Source organism: Bombina bombina, chromosome 11, assembly GCF_027579735.1.
Source record: "Bombina bombina isolate aBomBom1 chromosome 11, aBomBom1.pri, whole genome shotgun sequence".
Taxonomy (NCBI): domain Eukaryota; kingdom Metazoa; phylum Chordata; class Amphibia; order Anura; family Bombinatoridae; genus Bombina; species Bombina bombina.
Window position 1 is genome coordinate 96,306,858 of NC_069509.1, and position 27,748 is coordinate 96,334,605.

Below are 27,748 nucleotides of genomic sequence, written 5' to 3' on the forward strand. Positions count from 1 at the left end.
AACTTTACAATTTATTTGTATCACCCATTTTGCTTTGTTCTCTTAGTATTCTTTGTTGAACGCTAAACCTAGGAATTTCATATTCTAATTTCTTAGACCTTGAAGGCCGCCTCTAATCTAAATGCATTTTGAGTTTTTACCACTAGAGAGCGTTAGTGCATGTGTTTCATATAGATAACATTGTGCTCACACCCGTGGAGTTACCTAGGAGTCAGCACTGATTGGCTACAATGCAAGTAAGTCAAAAAGACTAAAATAAGGGGGCAGGCTGCAGAGGCTTAGATACAAGGTAATAATGACAGAGGTAAAAAAAAACAAAAACAAAACAGTGTTGGTTATGTAAAACTGGGGAATTGACTATTTTTAAACAATAAAAAAAGAAAAAAGTCTGGTGTTGACTGTCCCTTTAAGTGCATAATAAAAAAGACAATGGTTTAACACCTACTCTGAATTTCAAATAAGCAGTAGATTTTATTCTGACAAATTTATTTTTCTCTCCCATTTCCCGGGGCCCCTGCATCATGTGACAGATCAGCCAATCACAGACTACTATACATATACCCTGTGAGCTTGTGCACATGCTCAGTAGGATCTTTCCCCCCAGAAAGTGCGAATATAAAAAGATTGTGCAAAATTTGATAATGGAAGTAAATTGGAAAGGGTCTTAAAACTTCATGCTCTGAATCATGAAAGTTTATTTTGACTTGAGCGTGCCTGTAATAAAAACACAAATTATAAGTTTAGAATGCCGCCATAAACCTAATTCTATGTGCAACATTTGAGAATGTAAATAATTAAAACTGGGAAAATGTAAATAATGTCCTAAGCCAAAAGAACAAATCCAGTGAGTACAAGCTTTTACAGGCTGCTTGGTGTGTCCAGAAAGCAATGCAAAGAAAATACCGCCAACACACAGAGAAACCCTCCACATTAAGTCAAAAGGTAATTCCTACTGCTTAAATTTAGTGAGGTAAAAACCTTTGCTTTATACGTTTCTTATTTATTTTAGCAGCTTTTCCAATAACACAGAAAATCCCACAGAAAAGCTTGAGTAGGGAATTTAGACCTGGACCATGCAATATGTCAGTGATCAGTGCAGGAGTTAATTTATATCCTAGGATAACTGGTCTTACCAAACAAGAAATACTTAGGATTTAACTTCTACCTATTGAAAAGACTCCCATGGGTTTCATGTCGATTTAAAGCATTTTATTTTTGCACTGTTTCTTACAAAAGTCTAATACAAAAAAGAAATGCACTACTGGGAGCTAACTGAACACACCTGGTGAGCCAACGACAAAAAGCACGAGTGCAGCCGACAGTGCATTGCTGCCCTACGAATGCTTTTAAATATAGGAAACCAAGAGAATGAGGTAAATTTGATAAGACGTAAATTGAAAAGCCTCCTAAAATTGCATGCTCTGTCTGAACTATAAAAATGTGACTGCACCCATACAGAAAAATTCACATCCACTACTTGTTATGTCCGACGACAAACTCTTGAGGCTCTGAGTTTGTAAAAGCAACTTCACTAATGAATCAACTAATCCAGGTTTGTCAAAACTACAGCATCGAGTAACTAAGTAAAGCTTAGCCGTTGTTTCTTCGTCCAGAGTTTCTACTTCAAAGCCTGCTTTTTTTTATCCAAATTCCAGCAAATAAATTCAATTGGCTTGTTAGCACCCAGTAAATTATCCAAGACTTAACCCCTTAATGACCAATGACGGAATTATTCTGTCATGGAACCATAGAGAAGCTGTGTCCTTAACAGGTTAAATTATGTATCCTGCAGGTAATATTGCTAATGTAGGAGGGCCAAACAAATTGCTGCTTTCCACATCTATTACGATGAAGCAGCAGTTTTGAATGAAAGGGATTATGCAGTGTGTCCACAGACCTACAGTGTGGGAATTCATAGCAAAGCAAATCCACCAGCCATGCTGTAAAAGCCACTGTCCTCTTCCTAGAACAAAACCAGTATTGGGAGAAGGGCTACACAGATGGAATTCAAGTTTGTGATGCAAGGTTTGTAGAAATACATTTTGAACTAGTTGCACTCGCATTTGCTCAACTAAAATCGTGGGGTAGTTTCTGACAACTAAAATTGTTAAACTGTATCGATCCTTGAATGGTCATACAAAGTTTTTTTTTTTTTTTTTTTTTGTTTTTTTTTTAAAAAAATAAGACCCTAAAACACCCTGTAATTATAAAACGTTTCTGGTGACTCACTATAGAACAACATCAGCAAATCTCAACATTTTGAACAATAAAGTAAAGATATGAAACAGGAGATATCTTAAAGATATCTGCAGTGTGCATTTCCATTTCTGAGAATAAGAAAATCTACAAATTTCAAAGCCAATAAAGAATGCAAGTATATTGCAAAGTTTTAATATGCATAGCCAAAACATTTTATATTAAAAAGGTGTATACTGTACCTTTAAAATCAACCAACCATTCTATCTTGAGACAACTGTCTTTAATAAAAGTGTGTTTGAAATTTCTGCTTAAAAGGCAGTACAGGTCTGGTTGGGAAATAGGTGATCTACCTTAATCAAAAAAGCATCAGACAGTATACTGTATACTATGAGCATTTTGGAAACGATCATCTTGTGTCTACTACTATAAGAAAACAGATTAATAATTCTGGTGACCAAAAGATAATAAAAAATTTTTTTTATAAGTTTAGAATGCCGCCATAAACCTAATTGGGTTTGAAGACAGAAAATAACAGACTGAGTATTCATTGCAGAGTCACTTCCCCTGTGCACTCTGCAAGCTGTTTTTTATTTTATTATTGTTTTAAGTAATTCACCACTGCTGATTTTTCAAAGCAAAAAACACAGCGCGACTACTCAATGCTTTATAGCAGTGGTTCCCAAAGTGGACGGGATTAATGAGGGGGCACTAATAGGAATAATAGGTGGAATGGGGCACTGGGATTACCATAGGAGGCGCTAGTAAGAAATTAGTGTAAAAGGATGCTTATGGGGCCCTTCAGATATAATTATTGTAGTTTGTTAGGCTTTATCCTAGATTACTAAAGCAAAACAACAACTTTCCTGCTTTGTATTTGAAGTTCTACTGCTCTTTGCCTTCAATACTTTTTCTTCTATGACAGTTCAGGTTTATCAGCAACTTACACTTTCTCTCACTACAATAATATGCAGTCACTTGTACTAATCGGGTTGCATTCTTTGTTTTGCCAGTGCTGTACATTAGCGCGTAATATAAACTAACTACACAGTTTAGAATTATTGTGTAGTAGCAGGAAACTCAGCAAAGGCCTGGTGTGATTGTCAGAGTAGCTTTGTACACAGTCAACCATCGAAGGCAGGGGTTAGCAAACTTGGCACCCCAGATGTTTTTGAATTACCATTTCCCATGATGTTCAGACACACTTTAGGCTGGCTGAGTATCATGGGAAATGTAGTTCCAAAACATCTGGGGTGATAAGGTTGCTGATCCCTGAACTAAAGGGTCTTTAAACCCAAATGTTTTCTCTCATGATTCAGATAGAGAATATCATTTTAAACAACTTTGTGATTTACTTCTGTTATCTAATTTGCTTCATTCTCCTGATATTCCTTCCTGAAAAGCATATCTAGATAGGCTCAGTAGCTTCTGATTGGTGGCTGCACACATTTGCCTCATGTGATTGGCTCACCCATGTGCATTGCTATTTCTTTAACAAAGGATATCTAAATAATGAAGCAAATTAGATAATTGAAGTAAATTGGAATTTTGTTTAAAATTGTATTCTCGGTCTGAATCATGAAAGAAAAACGTTGGGTTTAATGTACCTTAAGGTTTCCATGTCTTCTGTCATCAGAAATAATCTTATGGTGCACTACATAACACTTTAGTAAGTAGAACATATTTATAGGAAGTGTACTGGAGCACTAGCATAACTATGCTCCAAGAAAAGAAATCAACTCCAGATCTTCAACTAAGACACCTGCTAAGCGACATGAAACCTGAGATTGGGGAAACTGGTATAACTTCATCAAGCCCGTCCATCAGATTAAGTTTTTGAACAGTGACGTGATTACAGAGTGTGATTTGTAAGAGTCTTGCACAGTAACTATCAACTTTCAAAAAGCTGGCATCATAAGATCAAGACAATACAGTATTCAAACAAAAAATGTCAATATGTTTGTTAAAGGGACATAATACTCATATGCTAAATCACTTGAAACTGATGCAGTATAACTATAAAAAGCTGACAGGAAAATATCACCTGAGCTTCTCTATGTAAAAAAGGAAGATATTTTACCTCACAATTTCCTCAGCTCAGCAGAGTAAGTTCTGTGTAAAAAGTTATACTCAGCTGCTCCCAGCTGCAGGTAAAAATTTTTTTAAAAAAATGAAGAAATGAACAGCAGCCAATCAGCAGTGCTGAGGTAATGAACAGCAGCCAATCAGCATCAGCAGTGCTGAGATCATGAACTTTTACTGTGATCTCATGAGATTTGACTCTCATGAGATTTCATTGTAAACTTCCTTTACCTGATTGGTGAAATAAGATGAGTGCACGATGCTCATCCCTTCAGATGTCCCAGGACAGACACTAAAATGCTGCTTAGAAATACTTTACAATGGGAGGTGGCTACTGAGGAACTTTTGAGGTAAAATATCTTTCTTTTTTACATAGAGATGTTCAGGAGATATTTTCTAGTCAGCTTTTTACAGCTATACTGCATCACTTTCAAGTGTTTAAACATTTGGGTATTATGGCCCTTTAAGCCTGTAAATTGTATTGCGCCATTAACTTTATTAATGTTTGTGCACGGCTGGTCTGAATATTATTTTTACAGGGTAAGGTAGGGGGCGCTGATGGGAGGTTTATGGAACCAAGTGGGGGGGAGTAACCTGAATAAAGGGAATAAATTTCACAGAAAAAAAATAAATAAATAATAAAAAAAAAAATCTACTGCTTATTTAAAATTAAGAGTAAGTGTCTTTTTGCGTTTTCTTTTTATTATGCAATTCTACTGTATATATGGTCCTTTAAAGGGACATTAAACTCAACATTTTTCTTTCATGATTCAGAAAGAAAATATAATTTTAAACAACATTCCAATTCACTTATATTATCTAATTTGCTTCTTTCTTTAGATATCCTTTGTTGAAGAAATAGAAATGCACATGAGTCAGCCAATCACACGAGGCATCTATGTGCAGCCACCAATCAGCAGCTACTGAGCCTATCTAGATATGCTTTCCAGGAAAGAATATCAAAAGAATTAAGCAAATTAGATAATAGAAGAAAAATAGAAAGTTGTTTAAAATTGTATTCTCTATCTGAATCATAAAATAAATATTTGGGGTTTAATGTCCCTTTAAGTTAATATTAATTGGTAACAACAGCATTGTAACATACAGCCAGAGCTCTGCATCTGAAGTGAGCCAGGATGTGTGTATGTATGTGTGCCTGCAGCAAATACAAAAACTACTACTATACAGCCGTTTCGTTCTTATTAGAACTTATCAGTAGTAGATAGATTTTCAATTGCTGGAATGAGCTTTACCTAGCAGAAATCAAAAAGCTATCTACTACTGAAGAGTAGTAATAAAAAAACGAAACAGCTGTATAGTAGTGATTTTTGTATTTGAAGCAAAGATCCTAAGATTTTGCATATATAATTTGCATATCTTACCCAGAATCCTCTTGTGCATTGGTAACAATGTATATGGAGTTTAAATGGGTAAAGGCAAGCGGGGATACTTGCCTAGATGTGCGAATTGCCTGAGCAAAAATTTCTATAGATATACTTTTGCGATATGGAGGATTTGAATCTCGTGCTTTTATCTCCACCACAAAATTTATACATACACATTCTAAAAAGTCTATAAATATTCAACTATTTTGCCAGGGTCTTAATCATCAACACTGTATTTGTAAAAATACCTTTTCATCCTTGGGAGGCCGTCCTCTTTTGCGAGGGCTGGGAGCAGCAGACTTTTTCTGGGATAACTTAGAGCTGGCAGACTTTTTCTTTTTTTCTTCACCAGTTTTCTTCTTTTTTTCTTCACCAGTTTTCTTCTTTTTTTCTTCACCAGTTTTCTTCTTTTTTTCTTCACCAGTTTTCTTCTTTTTTTCTTCACCAGTTTTCTTTTTTGTTTTGCCTTCTGCTTTCTTCTTACCACTTGTTCCATGCTTGGCTTTCTCATCACTAGAACTCTGATTGGAGAAATGAATAATTTAGCTTTGTCAGCAAACACTAAATACATGTCATTCACCTCCCTCTATTTATGGGTAGCACCATTTTGATAGCTGCTGAACACGTGTTAAAGTTAGATTGTGTTTAAAACCCTGATCTCCCTAAAATGTGTGAATATACCAAAAGCAACACACATATACTATCTATATTACATAGACAAAGCAATTTAACATAGTGCGTATGTATGTATGTATATATATATATATATATATATATATATATATATATATATATATATATATATATATATATATATATATATATATATATATATATATATATATATATATATATATATATATTTTCAATGTAAATATTTGCATAGGAAATTAGCACATCTAGACAAGAATTATTGCCTAGATGTGCTAATTTCCTATGCAAATATTTACATTGATCTAATTTTGAGACATGGAGGATTTTAATTTCAGTTTTCTATCTCCCCCCCCATAATTTTAATGAATAAATAAAATATATATATACACACACTTTTTGTAAGAAGAGATTCATTGCAAGCATATATGAAATTAGCTGGAAGCAAGTATTATGTTAATGTTGACTAGATGATCTACATTATCATATAATCCCTTAAAGAGACCAAATGCTTTGGCAACACCTATTTATTATGTGTCATGCCAAAATAGAGAAAAAGTTGAATTAAGCAGAAGTATTTATTAAAAAGGGATACTGAACCCAAAATTCATATAGAACAAGCAATTTTAAGCAAATTTCTAATTTTATCAAATGTTCTTCATTCTCTTGGTATTTTTATTTGAAAAAGCAGGAATGCAAGGATAGGAGCCGGTCCATCTTTGGTTCAGCCCCTGGATAGCACTTGCTGATTGGTGGCTACATTTAGCCACCAATCAGCAAGCGCTACCCAGTTGCTGAATCATCTGTACCATAATTAGGGATGCCCCCCCTGACCCGATCCCATCATTGAAATCGTGTGACTTCATTTTGTTTACAAATTAGTCTGGACATGAAAGGGTTAATATAACAGTGTTGGTAATGCAAAACTGGGGAATGGGTAATAAAAGGGATTATCTATCTTTTTAAACTACAACAATTCTGAAGCAGACTGTCTCTTTAATTTAGTTTTTTCTCAACATTGGGATTAAGTATTCAGCATCAGACATAACCTACTGTTCAGAAAGGCAGATTCCAAACATCCTAAAATAAATGTAACCGGAAACAGACACACGAGTCCTAAATTAGATCCAATGTTATAGGAAGTTTACCCATTCTTGTACAGAGAAAGTTTCACTCAATAGTCTACAAACCTCCTTAGCTTTGCGTTTCTTCAGAAAATCTTCCACAGCATCCACAGACTGCTGAAAGCGCTTCCCCTTGTTAGCCTTAATCATTTCCTCCTTATTTTCATGATATGGCTTTAGCTGCTCTACTTTGATCCAAGCACTACAAGAAATGAAGGTGTGAGGTTGATCTGACTCAGTACATTTTAATGTCATGACAGGTGCTGTATAAGATTAGAGCTTAGCTGCTCTCACTTCACAGCCGGTTTTCTCTAAAGCTCTAAATTGTCATTTCAGCTTTACTGGGAAAAATTAGCATTATACCTGGCTGGTCATAAAAAACAAAATTAAAAAAAAAATCATTGATGGTCAACTGATGGCCCAACAGCCATATAACACTATTTTTTGTGGCCCCTGTGAAAAAGAAAAACTAAGAATGGGTGTCAGTTTTTGTGGCCCAAGGACAAAGCAGAGCAAAAAATAAATAAATGCATGATTTGGGAACATCTGGTAGGTTGGGAAACAAGGTGGTCACAACTCAAGAGCCCTCTGGAGGGGAGAAAAGTAGGCAAAAGAGTATACCCACAAGGTTACCTAATTCTGGCCTGGTGCCACTCGCTTTTTTATTTATTTATTTGCAGCCCCCATGCGTTTGGAAGTTGACTATCACTGATATAAATAATTGCCTCTTAAAAAGGGAAATGAAAACTTAAATTACACTTTATAAAGTAAATATGGAATGCAATTTAAGTTTACTTATATTAAATGTTCTTTGTTCTCTTGATATCATTTATTGAAAAGCATACCTAGGTAGATTCAGCAGCAAGCACATGTCCTGAGCCTGTCTAGGTATGCTCCTCAAAGGATACCAATAGAATAAAGTAAACTGGAAAGCTGTTAAATTGTATGCTCTGATTTATAAACACTGATATCCATTTCAAAAATCTGTATTTAAATTAATTTGTATGCACTGAAAGAAAAAACTGCTTCATCTGACACTTTCCCTGCAATCCAAATAGGCAACTATACTCCAATGCTAGGAAGAGGAGAACAAAAGTGCATACAGGTATACCTCACTTTACAGCGCTTCGCTAATAGAGCTTTGTGGAGCTGAAGTTCAATCTCCAATGATTTTGAAACAGCGCTGTAGTCTTCTTGGAGATTGCGAGAAAAGTGACTGGCACAATTTTGTTATGTTTAGTTCACTCTGTTTACAGCATTACAGTGCAATCTGTGTCTCAGTGCTATAGTCTGGCACATTTTATTACAGTAATTGTCATTGAATACTGTTCTGGTGTTAAACTAAACTTAGCACTATTTCACCCCTAATATATGTTAGTTCAATCATGTTTTCAAGTTTATAAAACACACTGGGAAGTTAACAGAAAGACGAAACCGCATTGTTTCACTTTAAGGCGGTTTTCACTTTACAGCGGGGCTCCGGTTCCTAAACTGATGTATGAGCGGGGTATACCTGTATATCATAATATAGCTTAGGACTGGATTACTGTGTTAAAGGGACAGTCAAGTCCAAACAAAAAAACTTTCATGATTTAAAGGGACCGTCTACACCAGAACTGTTATTGTTTTAAAAGAAAGATAATCCCTTTATTACCCATTCACCAGTTTTGCATAACCAACAGTTATAATAATTTACTTTTAACCTCTGTGATTATCTTGTATCTAAGCCTCTGCAAACTTCCCCTTTATTTCAGTTCTTTTGACAGACTTGCAGTCTAGCCAATCAGTGCCTGCTCCCAGATAACACTGTGCTTGTGCACGTGAAGTTATCTATATGAAATACGTGAACTAACACCCTCTAGTGGTGAAAAACTGTTAAAATGCATTCTGAAAAGAGGTGGCCTTCAAGGTCTAAGAAATTACCATATGAACCTCCTAGGTTAAGCTTTTAACTAAGAATACCAAGAGAACAAAGCAAAATTGGTGATAAAAGTAAATTGGAAAATTGTTTAAAATTACATGCCCTATCTGAATCATGAAAGTTTATTTTGGCCTAGACTGTCCCTTTAAATAGGGCATACAATCTTAAATAACTTCCCAATTTACTTTTATCACCAATTTTGCTTTGCTCTCTTGGTATTCTTAGTTGAAAGCTAAACCTAGGAGGTTAATATGCTAATTTCTTAGACCTTGAAGACTGCCTCTAATCTGAATACATTTTGACCACTAGGGGGCATTAGTTCACATGTTTCATATAGATAACATTGAGCTCATGCACGTAAAGTGACCTAGGAGTGAGCACTGATTGGCTAAACTGCATGTCTGTCAAAAGAACTGAAATAAGGGGGCAGTCAGCAGAGGCTTAGATGCAAGATAATTACAGACGTAAAACGTGTATTATTATAACTGTGTTGGATATGCAAAACTGGGGAATGGGTAATAAAGGGATTATCTTTCTTTTTAAGCAACAAAAATTCTGGTGTTGACTGTCCCTTTAACAGTGTAAAAATAAGGCTGAGCTAATGCAGCAGAAATTTGGTCAAAAAATAAAACCACTAAAATAGCAGAGAGCTATCACCAAGTTGCTGTCCTAATTCACATACTATTCCTCTTCACGGTGGAGTAATCTTGGGACTACAGGGTGTGGCAGTTAAAGGCAGTCATAATCTGCACTAGCAGAGTTATGCAATTTTAGGAAGATTAAAATTATCTTTAAAAGTTCATAAAGGGCAAAATGCAGCAAATTATGTATTTCTCGTTGTAGTATGTGACTGGATACCCAGAAATCAATTGTACATATAGCTGAGTCGTCGGGAGATAAAAATACTTTAAAAAGACATCTTTGGCCAGGTACGCTTTCAAAACGTGTGTACTTTCATTTTTAAGACAGTACATATATTTTAGATAATGTTATAAAATGCATATTAACAATAAATCACTAAATTACATATACACAAATATAAAATATAATCTAATGATTCGAAAGATCATTTTAAAGTGTAAGTCAACCCTAGCGTTTGAAAGTCTCCTTTGTTTCAATAGTCAATCCTAGCGTTGACTTTCACTTTAAAGTGATAGTAAACTTTCCCATTTGTATAAACAGATACAGAATGTTAGCTATATGTAATAAAGACGCTTAAAATTACTTTTTAATTTAGAACTGAAATTAAATACCCTGCTCTCCAACACTAAACTTTTTTTGTGATCTAAGGTTTAAACTGTTCTCAAATAGGCTCTCCAGCTACAAAAATGTTTTAAAATTGTGCGAGTGCCTTATGGCCACAGCGCCGATTGGAGAACAGTTCAAACCCATTAACTTCCCAAAAACGTAGTTTGGAAGTGGGAGGCCAGCAGAGCTGGGTATCTGAATTTCAGTGCTACATTAAAAAGTAAGTTACATTACAACTGATGAATTAAACTCCATCTAAGATATCACTAACATTCCAGATCAGATTATACAAAGGGGAAATTTTTTTTACTATCACTTTAAAATAAAAAATACATATACTAGACCAGCAGGTGGTAAAAGCTATAAGATATGTAGATTTTTAAAATAAATACAAACTAAATCATTCCAACTATAAAATGTAAATCTTATTTCTAAGCTTATACAAGAACCAACTCCATTCAAATATATATTTATGTATCCACAACACAATCACACCATTTATTTGTAAAGCATAGCTAAATTCCACAGAGCGGAAAGATTTATAGATATTATAGATAGATATTTATGATAGATAGCTATTTTAGATATTATAGATAGCTATTTTAGATATTATAGATAGCTATTTTAGATATTATAGATAGCTATTTTAGATATTATAGATAGCTATTTTAGATATTATAGATAGCTATTTTAGATATTATAGATAGCTATTTTAGATATTATAGATAGCTATTTTAGATATTATAGATAGCTATTTTAGATATTATAGATAGCTATTTTAGATATTATAGATAGCTATTTTAGATATTATAGATAGCTATTTTAGATATTATAGATAGCTATTTTAGATATTATAGATAGCTATTTTAGATATTATAGATAGCTATTTTAGATATTATAGATAGCTATTTTAGATATTATAGATAGCTATTTTAGATATTATAGATAGCTATTTTAGATATTATAGATAGCTATTTTAGATATTATAGATAGCTATTTTAGATATTATAGATAGCTATTTTAGATATTATAGATAGCTATTTTAGATATTATAGATAGCTATTTTAGATATTATAGATAGCTATTTTAGATATTATAGATAGCTATTTTAGATATTATAGATAGCTATTTTAGATATTATAGATAGCTATTTTAGATATTATAGATAGCTATTTTAGATATTATAGATAGCTATTTTAGATATTATAGATAGCTATTTTAGATATTATAGATAGCTATTATAGATAGCTATTATAGATAGCTATTATAGATAGCTATTATAGATAGCTATTATAGATAGCTATTATAGATAGCTATTATAGATAGCTATTATAGATAGCTATTATAGATAGCTATTATAGATAGCTATTATAGATAGCTATTATAGATAGCTATTATAGATAGCTATTATAGATAGCTATTATAGATAGCTATTATAGATAGCTATTATAGATAGCTATTATAGATAGCTATTATAGATAGCTATTATAGATAGCTATTATAGATAGCTATTATAGATAGCTATTATAGATAGCTATTATAGATAGCTATTATAGATAGCTATTATAGATAGATATTATAGATAGATATATATATATATATATATATATATATATATATATATAGTATGTACTGTATATAACCGCATGGTCGTCATGCACATTCACTCCCAAGTGTGGATGACAACTATGTGTCGTCATCCTGGGGGTCCCCTTTCTGATCCGGATCCTTGGAAACGCCTACATTGGAGAGCAGAAAAGAGTTAAGACTCCTTTGCGACTGTTGTCTTCCTGGTAGGCAGTGCGATGTCACCACGGTGCAACAATGCACCCTAACAAAGCCCTATGTACCAGTTAAGAAAGAGCACCATAAGGAGGGATCTCATCTTTTATAGCAAAGGGATACATTTAAAAAAAATAAACCAGCGCTTGATTATCTTACAAAATGCCCTGGCCGATTGAAGAAGAGAGGTGCAGTTTTACACAAAAACTCACTCATTTCCTTAGGAGCTGAGGATTAGGCCAAGTCGGTGAGTGTGAAAATATATTCACACACACTAGGGCTATTGCAGCCTCTTGCAATTAAGATTAGGGCTGCAACAACTAATCGGCAAGATTGATCATAAAAATTGTTGTCAAAGAATCTCATTATCAATTAGGTGGTCAGCGATTAGTTGGTTAATTGCACAGCACCAACTGCTTCAATCCGATGAACTCCTGCACATGGTATTGTGCAAACATTTTTATTTATTTTTTTTTCTATCCGATTAATCGGATGATTGTCCGATTAATCGGATAGAAAAACGATTAAAAAAAAATAAATAAATTGAATTTTTTTTTAACAATCTTAGTTGCAGTAGATCATCAGATTAAAGCAGCTGGTACTGTGCAACTGACCAACTAATCGCTGACCACCTAATTGATAATGAGATTTGTTGACAGCTATTTTTATGATCAAACTTACCGATTAGTTGTTGCAGCCCTAATTAAGATATTGCAAAGCCTCATATCACGAATAATTGCATCATGCAATTCAGCTAGTTTTTGCTATATCTGCAAACGTCATGGGATTGAAAATTTAAGAAAAAAAAAAAAAAAAAAAAAGATGTAGTTTATGATCCAACAAGCTGTAATTTTTTTTAACCAGTAGCGAAATCAGCAATTAAATTATAAACTGAGGCAATCTATAGTGTTAACAAAAATACTTACTGATCTTCTGTTCCAAAAAACTTTACAAACAAGCATTTTTTCCCACGTGGCTTCTTTAAATCCTTGGGCGGGTTAACAATCTAAAACAAAAATATGACCATTATTGTAAACAGGCAAAGATATTGGTTTTGCAAGCAATGTTAACAGAATGGGAACTTTACAGGTTAACAAAAGAATAAAATATTGGAGGCTTATATATTTTTTTACCCTGAAATTGTTAATTCACAACGAATAAAAGATACTAAACATTTTCTTATTCACATTTGTCATGCATTGATAATGTTATCTACATATGTATTGCAATGTAATTTTATGCGGTAAGTAATTGTTCTCTTAACTACTGGGCACCACCATATCTGAACTAAGTATGCACACTTCTCTTTAGCCCTGTTCTGCATCAGATGAGTCAGTATGCATAGGTTTACTGGGTCTCAAATAATCCCCTGTATATTTAGGAAGAAAAATAGCGCTCCAATACCCAAGAACAATAAGTTACTTGCTACATTGTTTATTAAACTGAATGTCAACTTTCATGATAAAATACCCGTTTAAAAAAAAAAAAAAAACTATTAAAAACCGGGGCACTTGCATTCATGAAAGTTTACATTGCAGCAGATTTTACAAGTACTTACCCTCCTTCTCCTGAAACACCAGATCGCCAATCCCATGCCTGCAGCTCCTCTGTACTTCGCCAGCAATAACAAAATCATCTCTCCCCAATCACGGCTTCCCCCCAGGAGCGTTCATCTGGTGAGGCCACACTGTGATTGGAGAAAGCTGGTTTTGTCATAGCTGTCTTCGTACAGCAGGAAGAAGAGGGCGGGGGGAGCGACGATCCAGTGTTTCAGGAGAAGGTATTTCTAAAATCCGGTGCAATGTAAACTTTCATGAATGAAAGTGGCCCGGTTTTAAATAGTATTTTTTAAAAACCGGGCACTTTATCATGAAAGTTGACATTCAGTTTAATAAACAATGTAGCAAGTAACTTATTTTTCTTGGGTATTGGAGCGCCATTTTTCTTCCTAAATATACAGAGGATTATTTGAGACCCAGTAAACCAATGCATACTGACTCATCTGATGCAGAACAGGGCTAAAGAGAAGTGTGCATACTTAGTTGAGATATGGTGGTGCCCAGTAGTTAAGAGAACAATTACTTACACACTCTAAAATTGCATTACAGTATATAGATAATGTAATGCAATTTTAGAGTGTGTAAGTAATTGTTCTCTTAACTACTGGGCACCACCATATCAGAAAATAAGCAAGTTAACTATATATATTCATACATTCAGTTACTTTAGAATCACTCACCTTCCCAGGCCATGGAGGGTATCGACCTAGCTTACCCCTAAAAATAAATAAAAATGAAGATCAGCAACAAAAATTTACAATGCTTTCCCCCCCCCCCCCATACAAAACTTGCAGTTTTACAAACCTTCACAATAACATTAAAAAAAAAAAGTCCCCCAAGGTTTATGTAAACTCCTAAATAAGTAGGCATAGTAGAGAAATATGAAATAACTGTAAGACTTTAAAATAAAAAAAAATATATACTACAGTGGATCACTATTGCACAAACAAAAAAACAAGTACCATTTTATGTGCACAAGTCTCATATTTAAAATGAACAGAGAAGCGATGTATAAAGTTGAATGCATTTTTCTTCAGTGCCCTTTATTGTAATGAGTTAGTAGCCAAACTTGCAAACCATACAGAACATTTAGGGGTAGCTAAATTTATTTTGATATGCATGGCTGTAAATGTTTAATTTGTTTGGCAAATTAATTCCGTTAATCCATTCACAATGCAATGCTCTCCCAGAATTTTCTGTAAAATTATTTTGGACATTTTTTCGATCTAGAAAATATCACATTCTTATCAGAAGTAGCATACCTCTTTATAACAAAATGATCTAAAATAAAGATACAAAGTTGAGAAAAAAGGGGAATAACCCCATTTTAAACAGCTTTCCAATTTACTTCAATCTTCAAATGTGTTCATTCTTTTGCTATCCTTTGTTGAAGTAGTAACACTACTGGGAGCAAATTAGATAGCAGAAGTACATTGGAATGTTGTTTTAAACTGCATGTTGTAATCTGAATCATGAACATTTAATTTTAACTTTACTGTCTCCTAAAAATTCTATATGCACAGAAGATTGTTTGAAGTGGAAGTGTGAGGAGAGGGGTGGGCAGGCAGTAAAAATTAAAGTGAAACATAATGGTATTGTTTTAGTTTAAACAATTTAATTGCTATCATTAAATAATTATTTTTCTTTAGTTAAATAAAACTATTTCAAATTGTCGTCATTATTAAAAAATGTATTGATTATGTTTCTCCTTTCAATAGTTTATCAAATATGAATGATCCACCTCCCAATAATTTCATAATTATCTATGTAAATATAATAGTGTATAACCAAGCCATTTTCTGATATAACTGGAAAAATGATTTGAGAAGTTATTATTCTAATAATGAAACCTTTATGTAGAAAATAATTTTAATTGAGGCTTACTGACTAGTGATTTAAAGTGCAATTAAAATTGATTTGATTTAAATCAAATCCACCCTGTATAGGAGTTGGCAGCCATACAAACTGCATAACAAAAATGGACATCAGAATCCATATTTGTTATCAAATACTAGTATACTCTGTTGAGGGAAAGGAATTCCCAGAAATGTGCAGATATTTAACTACATGGTGATAAACCGTTGTATTTCCTTGATTCACAATCATCAATGTTAAAAAGTTTTGATGACGAGTATCCTGCGAGAATTTGATAACTCCAATGCAAAAACTTGTGCTTACCGTTAAAGATGGAAGAAAAATTACTAACTCACGCATATCATTATAAGATTCTCTTTCCCACAATGACCAATCTGTATGTTTAAAAATTCCTTCAGGTACACTTGATGTTTTCTATTTCTGTTAAGCAGTTGCAAGGACATTCTGCTTCAAAAAATGACAATGCCTTGCAATATGGCTTGGTTTAAGACACAGTATATGTTTTAGCATATGAAAAAGTTTAGTTGTTCATTTGGGAGCATATTAAATAAACCAATTGCGCACATACAGAATTATAAAGCACTTTAAAATTATTCCATATTGATATAAATAAGCTTTGTTTATATTTTGTGATGTTACAGCATGGTTATACTAATATACTTTTTACCTCTGATTACCGTGTAACTACGCCTCTGCAGACTGCCCACTTATAACATGGCATTATCTATTGACTTGCATTTTAGCCAATTAGTCTACAAGGGTTTAGAAACAGGCAGAAATTTAGAGGTTTAAATGTTATAAAGTATAAAATATAACAATGTTTGTTGTGCAAAGCTGGGGAATGGGTAATAAAAAGGCATTATCTTGTCTGTCTTTTAAACAATTTTGCTGACTGTCCCTTTAAATTGTGAAGTGTTTGACATATTTTTTGACTTGTCGTTTTACTTATTTAAACTGGATACTGGTAATTTGTTATTCCACCAGTCACCGTAAGCGCACAGGCCTGTAACGCCGATATCGTTAGAATTACTGCTGATAATTCACATGTTGCTGTATTTAGAAAAAGAATATATATACATAAAGCTATGTATATCTGCAAACTTTATGACAGCCAACAAAAGATGAAAAAATTAAAAATTTAAGTTCTCTTAAAGGTTTCATTTGATGAAGAATTGGAATGTGCAGCCATTTAAAATGTAACTTGGTCCAGAACCATCACACATTTGTATCTACAACAAAAGAACGACATGGAATTCTAGTAAATAATACATGGTTTAATGAAGTTTAGAAGTTGGTGTAAATAAAACGTAAAATTACTCTTCATGCATCGGCCATCCTGAGAGAATTACTGATGGAAACAAAACACTTTAGAAAAAAATGGATCCATCTTTCATGTATCTATATTTTCTTTCTTTGCCATCAGTAAATATCAAAATGAGTTATTGGTAACAGAAAAACCGTGTCAATTTATTTATTTGGATAAAGAACTTTTATATACAGATTCTCTTAAGTTAATTTGACAAAATTAGCTGTTTTCTCTAAATAATTCTCACTTAGTGCCACTCTAGTCCAAATAAGAGTTAAAAAGATGCAAATGGAGTAAACTGACAACTTAAAAAAATTAGATCACGATGAAACAATCCTCAGACGTGTATCGCTAATCTTGATCATAATAAAAGGCACCTTCTAAACCCAGTGTTAGAGTTGTTTTTTCTTCTCCATTTGAAGCTATTAGTTGTTTAGCATTCCAAAAGAACACAACACAGGGATTGACAAATTTAGTATTATGGTTAGCACTTAAGCAGGGGTCATTTGAAAAGTATTTGTAAATAAAAATTCATTTCTCTGCTATGAGAAAAGTTCTTATCAATTGGTCCTATAAGAAACATCTTCAGGTCAGCAGAGGAGCAGCTGGACAGTAGCGCCATAATCAGCTCTTTATTTCAGCATTTTTCTGCAGTCTTTAAACAGATTAACATATCAACAGAGCCTGAACATATTTAAATTGTGCTTGCTGCGATGGTTTTCAAAGGCCAAACACCATCCACCACTTTCCTCATATGGATCCGTACTTGAGTGTGGAGATGACAAGGTTTGCCACTGTTGCTTTGTTAACTAAATATCAATTGTTTTGCAGTTTCTTACCATTACTGCTGAAGCCAATTAGGGAGAGATGTGAGGCGAGGTTAGGCTTGTAAAGCCCGTCATGTGCTCTCTCCATTTTCAGTACTGGAAAATCCACAACTTTCAGTCTTATAAGGGGTATGCAACCCAAAGTTTTCACAGAATTTTAAGAAGTTTCCAATTTACTTCTATTATCAAATTTGCTTTGTTCCCATGATATTCTGTGTTGGAGATACCTAGGTAGGCGTCTGGAACACTATATGGCAGGAAATAGTGCTGTCTTCTAGTGATCTTGCAAAAGGGATAACATTCTTGTAAAACTGCTGCCATATAGTGCACCAGACATGGGCCGGCTTCTTAGTGTACGTCCTTGATTTTCAAAAAAAGAGAACAAAGAAAAATGTAAAGAAATAAAATGATCAATGTTTACAGTTCCATTAATCTTAAAAGGGACGTGAAGCCCAACATTTTTCTTTCATGACTCGGATAGGGCACACCAATTTAAACAACTTTCCAATGTACTCCTATTATCTAATTTGCTTAGTTCTCTTTGTATCCTTTGCTGAAAATGATACTTTTATAGTCTCTGGAGCTGTGAGCTAGCTGCTGGTTGGTGACTACACATATGCCCATTGTAATTTGCTTAGTGGTGTGATCAGCTAGCTCCCAGTAGTGCATTGCTGCTACTTCAATATAGGATACCAAGACAATGAAGCAAAACTGATAATAGAAGCAAACTGAATGCTCTCTTAATCATAAAATAAAAATGTTTGGTTTCACGTCCCTTTAAAATAGTAGATATGGTGCAAGCAATAGAACAAACAAAACGTTTTTGTTTTGTTATTGTGGTCAGGACAGGCCAAAAACAAAATGGGCGCTTACATACTTATTGACTGACATTGGAATTAATCAACTGACAAGTACATTCTTCAATTCTTATTGCATAGAGTAAACAAACTATTTAAGATTTCCTTACCTAAAGTGTAAATGTGAACTTTATGAATAATTTAGATTAGTCTCTTTAAAGGGACAGTAACAATAAAATTAAAACTTTCATAATTCAGATACAGCACCAAGTGTTTTTTTAACAACTTTCCTATTTACTTGTATTATTCATTTTTCTCTGCTCTTTGGGTATCCTTTGCTGAAAAAGCATACCTGCTTATTGGTGGCTGCACATATATGCCTCGTCATTGGCTTGCGCCCAGTAGTGCACTGCTGGTCCTTCAATATGCTGACTTGATAATATAAGTAAATTGTAAAGTTGTTTAAAATTCTATGCTCTGTCTGAATCAAGAAAGATTTTTTTTTTTTTGTTTGTTTCATGCACCATTAACTGCACATTTTTTTTATTTTTTTTTTGCATGCATTTGGTTTATTCATTTTTGTTAAAGGGCTGTTCTGTCTGCTATCAATCAGCAAGCAATGTATACATTGGTGTCAGCTGTGCACAAACATGTATTTACTACTAGTTTACTTTTTAGAAGCAAACAAAAATGATTTAATTACGGTTTTTTCAAAGGCAACATGGGAATAGCATATATTTACACGCATGAATTAACTCCTTTAACATGAGTAAAACGCCATTATAAATGTGCTAAAGAACTCTTAATAAATTCTATATACTATGTTAAGCAAACTGCAGAAAAAAAATACAACATAATAGTTGTGTACAATGTTTTAAATGCATGAACACAATATTTTCTGCAATTGTTTTTAAACAGTAAAAATGAAACTAGATAAGTCCAGCCACTTTCAATGTGTTGAAAAACTATCAATGGTTTGTAGTTCCTTATCTTATCACCCTCCCCCCTAGACCAATGTGAGACAGATATGTGGCAGGTTTAGGTTTGTGAAGTCTGCAACAATGTTCACTTTCAATTTTAAAAAAAAAATGGAAGATGAGATAAAAGGTGTCATACTTTTATGAAAATTCAATTAAAGGTTTCCATAAAATGGCAAAAACTGTGTGTATACATATATACACACACACATTTACTAGTCAGAAGTTACAAGCCCAGAGGAAAGTTACTAGTCAACACAAGGTTAAAGTACCAGTAAACACAGTAGATTTGCATAAACAACAAAAGCATGATAAAAAGGCAAATGTAATAGCACTTAGTTTGAAATTCAAAGTAGTAGATTATTTTTCTGACAAATTTTAGTTATGTATTTCCACTCCTCCTGTATCATGTGACAGCCATCAGTCAGACAATCACAAATGCACAAACATATATTCTGTGGATTCTTGCTCATGCTCAGTAGGATCTGGTGACTCAAAAAGGGTAAATACAAAAAGACTGCATATTGTGTTAATTCAAAGTAAATTGGAAAGTTGATAAAAATTGCTGCTCTGTCTGAATCATGAAAGTAATTTTGACCTCGATGGTTCCTTTAAAGATAGGGAAAAGTATTTTTAACTCATATTACATAAAATGAATTATATATATATATATATATATATATATATATATACACACACACACATAGGCCTATTGTTTATTAGTTAGGGGTTTAAAGTTACTAGCCCAGTAGGAAATCTCAAGAAATAATCTGATTTTACTCAATAATATAGATAGGGGGAAAGACAACTTTATAATCTCTCTGCTGTAGTTTCTTACAACTCGCTCTGTCTTACGGTAGAGCGTATTTACCTACAGCACGTTTCACCTTTTTTTTCCCCCATGAATTCGCTATTCTCTGTCCCATCAATGCTATTTCTTTATCCGGTCATTTTAATACAAAAAGATTACTGACATGAACAGCACCACTGTGTCCAGCTCAGCACACAGAGGTTATTAATCTCCTTATGTACGTTTGAGATCACTGTGAGCATTTAATTTCGTCGTCACAGTTACCTCAGTACGCACACTCATGTTCTAGTTGTAGTAATTACTCCTCTTGTTTTGTTTTTTGTTTTAATACTCACCACACTATATCTCCTTTCTGAAGGCTCACCGTCGCCATTTTACCGATACAACCAGAGCGGGGAGGGGGCTAGGAAGGAAGACACCAAACGCGGAGGATGTCGGGAACAGGAAACACCCCCACCCACTCTGCGCGTCCTCCATACACCAACTGCCTCCCCCCAATCACCACAAGACTACGACAACCGCTAAGCAAATCCTTGACATGTGACCGTTCTACTCCAATCAACAACGTCAACCCAGTCCCATTTCCACCAATTAGACTAAGCGCGACGAATTGTCGTAGCACTCACTGTATTTGCTGGTCGAGCTGTGCGCACCTCTTTACTCCAGTTTGTTCATTGGCTTTCGTGGTCACGTGGGCCTCAGTGGCTCTTGTTATTATAGTTGTGTTCACATGACTCGAAAGTGAGTACCTGCAGCTTGCTTGAACCACATGACATCATTAGTGGCCGTGACGTTTCTCGCACGGCGCTCAGCTTTCTACAAACTGTCTTATTGGGAAACTGGAGAAGGCCGCGGTAAGTGCACCGGGATCTCTTTATTTACGTATGTGAGACCTTCGGAATCATTGGAGACAAATATAATTCCAATTGGATCGTTACTTTGTATCTAGAGTCTTCTTTGTACGTGGGCTTCAATAAAATGGTCCCCCCCCATGTTTTGTGCAATGGAGCGACCCAAGGGTATAAAAGAAAGCGCGGCGGCCGTACTGTGGACCTTATGTGAGAGGTGTCATTTCAGTCATTTATCCTAATGTTATGAGTTGTCTTTCACATTGTTTGAGGGTTGTGCACAATACCAACTCTTTCTGCGTGTAATTCATTTACTTGCAAGCTTGAGCTATAATGAAAGGTGTGACAATCAGAGCTTTAAATCACACAATAATTTAATTAAAGAAACATTAAGGTATTTTTATATATGGATACTAAGTTAACCTCTACATTGCAAACAAAAAGGCTTATAAAGTAAATATAAAAACTCAATTTGTTAGTAAAACATGCATTGTATTGCAGTTCATTTCACTTTCATTTGCGCTGTCCAATTTAGGATCTGACTAAATTGATTAAACAATCACTTCATATAATGTTTCAGGGGGGAGGTTCTAGATCCTGCAAAATTCACTAAACCTTTCTTGGGGCAGTGTAATAAAATATAGGAAAACCAAGATAAATAATGAAAAACACTAACACTTTTTTTTTAGTTATTACACATTTTATAGAGACTTAAATTTTGTGTTTAAAATGTCTTAGTTAAGTAGTTTTTATGTTAATAATAATAATAATAATAATAATAATAATAATTCCAGAATACAATCAGCAACAGAAGCTACATTTATTTTTCACAGAAAGAAGACTTAGGTTGGTGTTGTTCTTCAATAGTGTTCCCAGGTGATCTTGACATCTTCCCCTCAGGCATCAGTGGTTTCCTATTTCGTTTAGTCTTTAGGGACCTAGTGTGAGGTGGTAGCAGCTGCTAACGCTTAAAGGGACAGTACACTGTGAAATTGTTTTTATATTAAAGTGAAAGTAAAGTTTGCTATTTTGCTAACTGTAGTAACATATATGTTGCAAATCAATAGGACTTTTTTTTTCATATGTGCAAATAAAGTTTTATCCTAAATAAAAGCAGAATTTTACCTACGATAAATTCAATCCTCCCTCCTTTCTTTTTCCTTTTTTTTTTTTTTTTCTCTTTTTTTTTTTTCTCCTGATCACGTTTCTTTTTGGGCCAACTGAAAATCTGGCCGTTAGGTGGCCGTGAAGCGATGTCATCCGCATGCGTCAAGTCTAGAATATCTACTGTTATGTTTAACGCGTGCTCCCGATCAGCGCATAACATTTGTGACTGACAGCATAGACGATAGACGCATGCACTTTGGAGACAGGTTGAACAAAGAATCGCATGCGCATTAAAGTTAGAATTGGCGATTCACGCATGCGCAATGGAATTGGTCCTTGTGAACGCGCATTTGTGAGTTGTATAGAGCGGGTGGGACCGCTCTATACGACAACACTGAAAAATATAGAAGTAGAAGATGGGAGGAGTCAGCAGGACAACGGTATTACAATAATATGATATTAAAAAAAAAAAAGGCACAAATCAATACATTTCATAGAAAAAAAAATAGCGATTTTAATATTATACCGTTATGCAATGCAGTGATGTGTTCTAATGGGACAAAATTTACTTTCACTTTTAAAGGGACACTGAACTCAAATATTTTCTCTTGTTATTCAGATAGAGCATGACATTTTAAGCAACTTTCTAATTTACTCCTATTATCAAATTTTCTTCATTCTCTGAGTATATTTATTTGAAATGCAATAATGTAATTTTAGATGCCGGCCCATTTTTGGTGAACAACCTGGGTTGTCCTTGCTGATTGGTGGATAAATTCATCCACCAATAAAAAAGTGCTGTCCAGAGTTCTGAACCCCCCAAAAAAGCTTAGGTGTCGAGCTGCAACAACTAATCGTAATAATCGATTATGAAAATAGTTGTCAACGAATCTCATAATAGATTAATCGGTTTGCAATTAGTTGGTCTGTGCACAACACCAGCTGCTTCACTCCAATGAACTCCTGCACATGGTATGGTGTTTTATGGTTATGTCCTTAGCCTAAAGGACGTCTACTTTTCACTTTTTCAGGACAGTATACATTTACAACTATCCCTGGCTTATGTGCAACCCAGATATAATAGTCATCATTTGGATTGTTTATATTAAATCTGGTGATTTGGACCTATGCTTTGCATGATATAGTGCCAAGCTTGTTGTTCACACCTTGCCCCTAGATTGATGGGAGTTATTTAAATTGATGTGCACTATTAACTGTTTGCACAATTATTAGCATATTGCTTGCTATTGCTGATTTATATGTACTGTATAAATAAATGTGTAAGGCTTTGTCGTGCAGCACCTACCCTCTGGAACACTCTCCCTCGTGCTGTCAGGCTTTTCCCTAATTTGTCTTCCTTTAAATGTTCCCTGAAGACTTTTCTGTTCAGGGAAGTCTACCACCCAACTCAATAAATTAACTTCACTTGCCTAACATTTACCTCATCTAACTCTGTTTTAACATCTTTCAAAATCTTGCAGTCCTCGCCTCCTACCCTTCTAGATTGTAAGTTCCCACAGGAATAGGGCCCTCAATCCCTCCTGTATGTGTTTGTAATTTTTGTTCTGTCTCTTACAAGTCTTGTATTGTTTTATTTAAATTAATTGTATCCATGGACAGCGCTGCGGAATATGTTGGTGCTTTATAAATAAAGTATAATAATAAAAGTGAAAGTCTAACTGTTTCTAGTTCTACCTCTTTTCAAACAGTTTGTGGTTTTGTTAAATTATAAAACTGTGCTCTGCTGCATAAAAATTGAAGAAACAGTTGTGTTAATGTAAAGTTTTAGTCTGAAGTTTTATATTTGTAACACTCAGTATGTGGATTTTATTTAAAACATAGAAAACTTATTATTGATTCTCTTTTTATCCTATTAGTCTAGGTGCCTTTTTCAAATAAAGATAGCAAGAGAAGAATGAAAGTTGCATAAAATTACATGCTCTATCACAAAAGAAAAAAAATTGAGTTTAGTGTCCCTTTAAATGACTTGTTATACCAGCTGCAGAGTATACAATGTATGAGAACTATCCTGCACCCCACTGTGAGTGTAACTTCTGCTGACTGTGTTTACTTAGGCTATTCAATAGCTGAGACTCCATAATCAAAATTTTCAGTATAGGTTGAAAAACCACACACTAAATCAACTATTTCAAAGGCCAAAATAGGGATAAATGAACTACTTGTAAACAATTTAATACACCCCAGCAGGTAAAATGGATCATTGGGAACAATTTAAATGTGATATTTTTGGGTGTACTTCCCCTTTAAGTGGATATCTTTTGATGAATATGCAATATTCAGAGCTCTTTAAATAATTAAAACTTGATGCTTGTTAGTATTTTTGAGATTTGTTTAAGCATAATAATTTGAATAATCATTATACTATCATAATACAATAGAAAGTTTGACATTTTTTTTAATTTAAATTGACAAACTAATATAACATTCAATTTAAAAAAAAATAATAATTGGCAAATATATCATGTATAAAGAATATTTTGAGTTAAACTGTGTAAATTGTCATTGAAATAAAGTTGTTCACTATCCGTTAAGACAACTCCTACAGTTTTATTAGTGGGAGAACAAAATTGGTTTTCTTAAACTGGTATAAAAGTGCAAAAAGAAAATGATCTTATATATTAGAACAGTTTATTATTGCACTATTGCTTGCATATAGAGCTGCAACAACTAATTGTTATAATCAATAATAATCGATTATGAAAATAGTTGTCAACAAATCTCATAATCGATTAGTTGGTCTGTGCACAACACCTTCTTTACTCCAATGAGCTCCTGCACGTGGTATTGTGTTTTATGGTTATGCCCTTAGCCTAAACAACGCCTACAGACATTTACTTTTCACTTTTTCAGGACAGTATAAGTTTACAAATACTCCTGGCTTTAACACTAAGTAACTAATTATATTTGTGATCCCATAAAGATAATATAATCATCAAGAAGAAACTGTAGTTATAGTAAAGTTCAATGCTACTTGTTTTAAATGTCTCTAGTACTACTGTAACTGTGTAAACTAATTGTATATGTCACATGTGTGTGTTGTGTGCACACTCTGTGCTGTGTGTTGTGTTCCAGATTCACGTGATGTTTGTTTGCCACAAATTGACAGTCATGAAGGCACAGTGGAGTGCACCTGTAATTTTGTACCACATATAAGGGATTTATGTTTTGTTTTCTGAGGAGGACAATTTTCACACAAATAAGAAATAAGGTATTATGGTGGTAACTTAAGCTTAACCTATCTATTTTGGTTTTAATTTAATGTCTATTATTATTATTATTATTATTATTATTATGATGTAAGTAAAGACATTAAATTAAAACCAACATAGATAGGTTAGACATTTATTTGTCGTTCATGTTTCTTTACAAGTGTATAGTGTACTATATATAATATACATTTAAATATTTTCTTTTATTGAAGTGCACTGCACTCTTTACACTACTGTAACTACAGTTTGATGCCATAATATTGTTTCCAAACCAATACAACAATTGCCATTTAGTATTTACTGTTCTGTAAATTGTTGTTGTCTGCTGTGTTCAGACTTTGCCACAGGAAGAGTGTCCTTTTTTTTTTTTTTTAAACTAATAAAATAAAAAAAGTTTATTTAAATATTTTGACTGCTTGAATTTTTTTTTTTTCTGAAAAATTTAAAAAATGGGCAGAAATAGTGCAGTAATCGTGATGCATCGTAGAATCGAATCGTGAGACAAGTGAAGATGCGCAGCTCTATTGGTAGGGTGTCCTTTTAAAGGGACATTGTACACTAGATTTTTCTTTGCATAAATGTTTTGTAGATGATCCATTTTATATAGCCCATCTGGGTGTGTGTTTGTAAAAATGTATAGTTTTGCTTATTTTTAAATAACATTGTGCTGATTTTCAGACTTCTAACCAAGCCCCAAAGTTTTAGATTTATACAGACTTCAAACTGCTTCTGTTTGTATAATGGTTCTTTTCATATGCAGGGTAGAGGGGATGAAAATAAAAAAAATATTAACACAATACCATTTGAACATTTGTAAATTATACAATCAGTAGTATTCTCACTCTTTTAGACATAATAAATATTAAAGGGTTAGGAATCATTCCTTAGGGAACGTACTCCAAAATACATTATCACTCATGTAAGGTGACATAGATAAAAATAATAATGGTTCTTACCTTAAAATGAAGCTTTACATTGTATAAAATTATTTTGTTTTCTCCTATAAATGGCCGTAACGACCGCCCATTATTGTAGGCTGAAGTTGCAGTTCATGTATGCAAGCTTTTCATCCAATGGCGCTGCAGCACAGATCATTTGGTTTGAATAGTGCTGGTCCTCAATCTCGGCATGCACATTCCTGACTTGTGTGGCATATCGCATGCACATATAGTATCATCATCGTCGTCATCAAGCTGCAGTATGATGTTGTGCGCGACTGAAGCTGCAGAAGACTAGGAACATATGCGCATGTGTTGCAAAAAATTAAACGATATGCGCATGCGTGAAGCCATCTTTATTCTATCTAGGTATAACTCGACAATTTGTCAGCATTACAGTGGAAAAGAAGGGTTTGGCAGCATTTTTATTTTATGAAATGCATGTAAAAGTGAAAAAAAAAATAGGTGTTATTGGCATTGTTTAACTTTTTATGATGGTTTTTAAAAACGGAGAAAAAAAATTAGGGTTTACTATCCCTTTAAACCATAGAGTACTAAGTATTTTCTCATCATTTCAAGGTATTTATAACTGATTGCTCAGAAAAATACCATGAGGAGAAGAAGAAAGGAGAGGGAACAATAGGGAGGGCAGACCCGTTCAGCTTGACATTGCCCAGATATAAAGAAATACCCACAAAGTATATTAGTGATGGTAAATTATTTTTTTTTTTTTTTTTTTTTTTTAAATCGGATCCGGAATGTTGGTGATATTTGAATGGGGTCTTATTCTTCAGTTGTAATGAAGTTGCGCTAGAAGTTACTATTTTTTTTTTTTTTTTCATATAATTTTTTATTGAAATTCTTTAAAGATTACAGACTTTTATTTACTTTCCATACATTAGCCTTTAGGTGTTAATTTTTGCATGTTCCTATCATACATAACTGATTATAACTTTTATTTAACATAACATATCAACAGTAAATTGGTTCGTACTCACTTGTGCCACTAACAATTAAACATGTCTGATATCTTGTCCGTATGTTAGAGAGTACTTAATGCTACCTTTCTGTGTTGTAAATTGCC

The 27,748-nt window shown here is 33.8% G+C and overlaps 2 protein-coding genes across 2 annotated transcripts in view; one reads left to right on the forward strand and one right to left on the reverse strand.

Annotated features, from left to right (window-relative positions):
- The window catches only part of GLYR1 (glyoxylate reductase 1 homolog), a gene marked incomplete in the record, with an annotated part of 164,813 nt that extends 143,747 nt beyond the window's left edge, over positions 1-21,066 (reverse strand). The window contains 5 exon segments of the mRNA XM_053694873.1: positions 5,912-6,184; positions 7,505-7,640; positions 13,316-13,395; positions 14,629-14,665; positions 20,877-21,066. Of these exon segments, the coding sequence (XP_053550848.1) occupies positions 5,912-6,184; positions 7,505-7,640; positions 13,316-13,395; positions 14,629-14,665; positions 20,877-20,914 (564 nt within the window).
- Positions 21,067-21,189: 123 nt separating this feature from the next.
- The window catches only part of UBN1 (ubinuclein 1), a 412,348-nt gene continuing 405,789 nt past the window's right edge, over positions 21,190-27,748 (forward strand). Inside the window, exon 1 of the mRNA XM_053694221.1 lies at positions 21,190-21,395. The gene's annotated coding sequence lies outside the window, so the exon portion shown is untranslated. The remainder of the gene's footprint in view (positions 21,396-27,748) is intronic.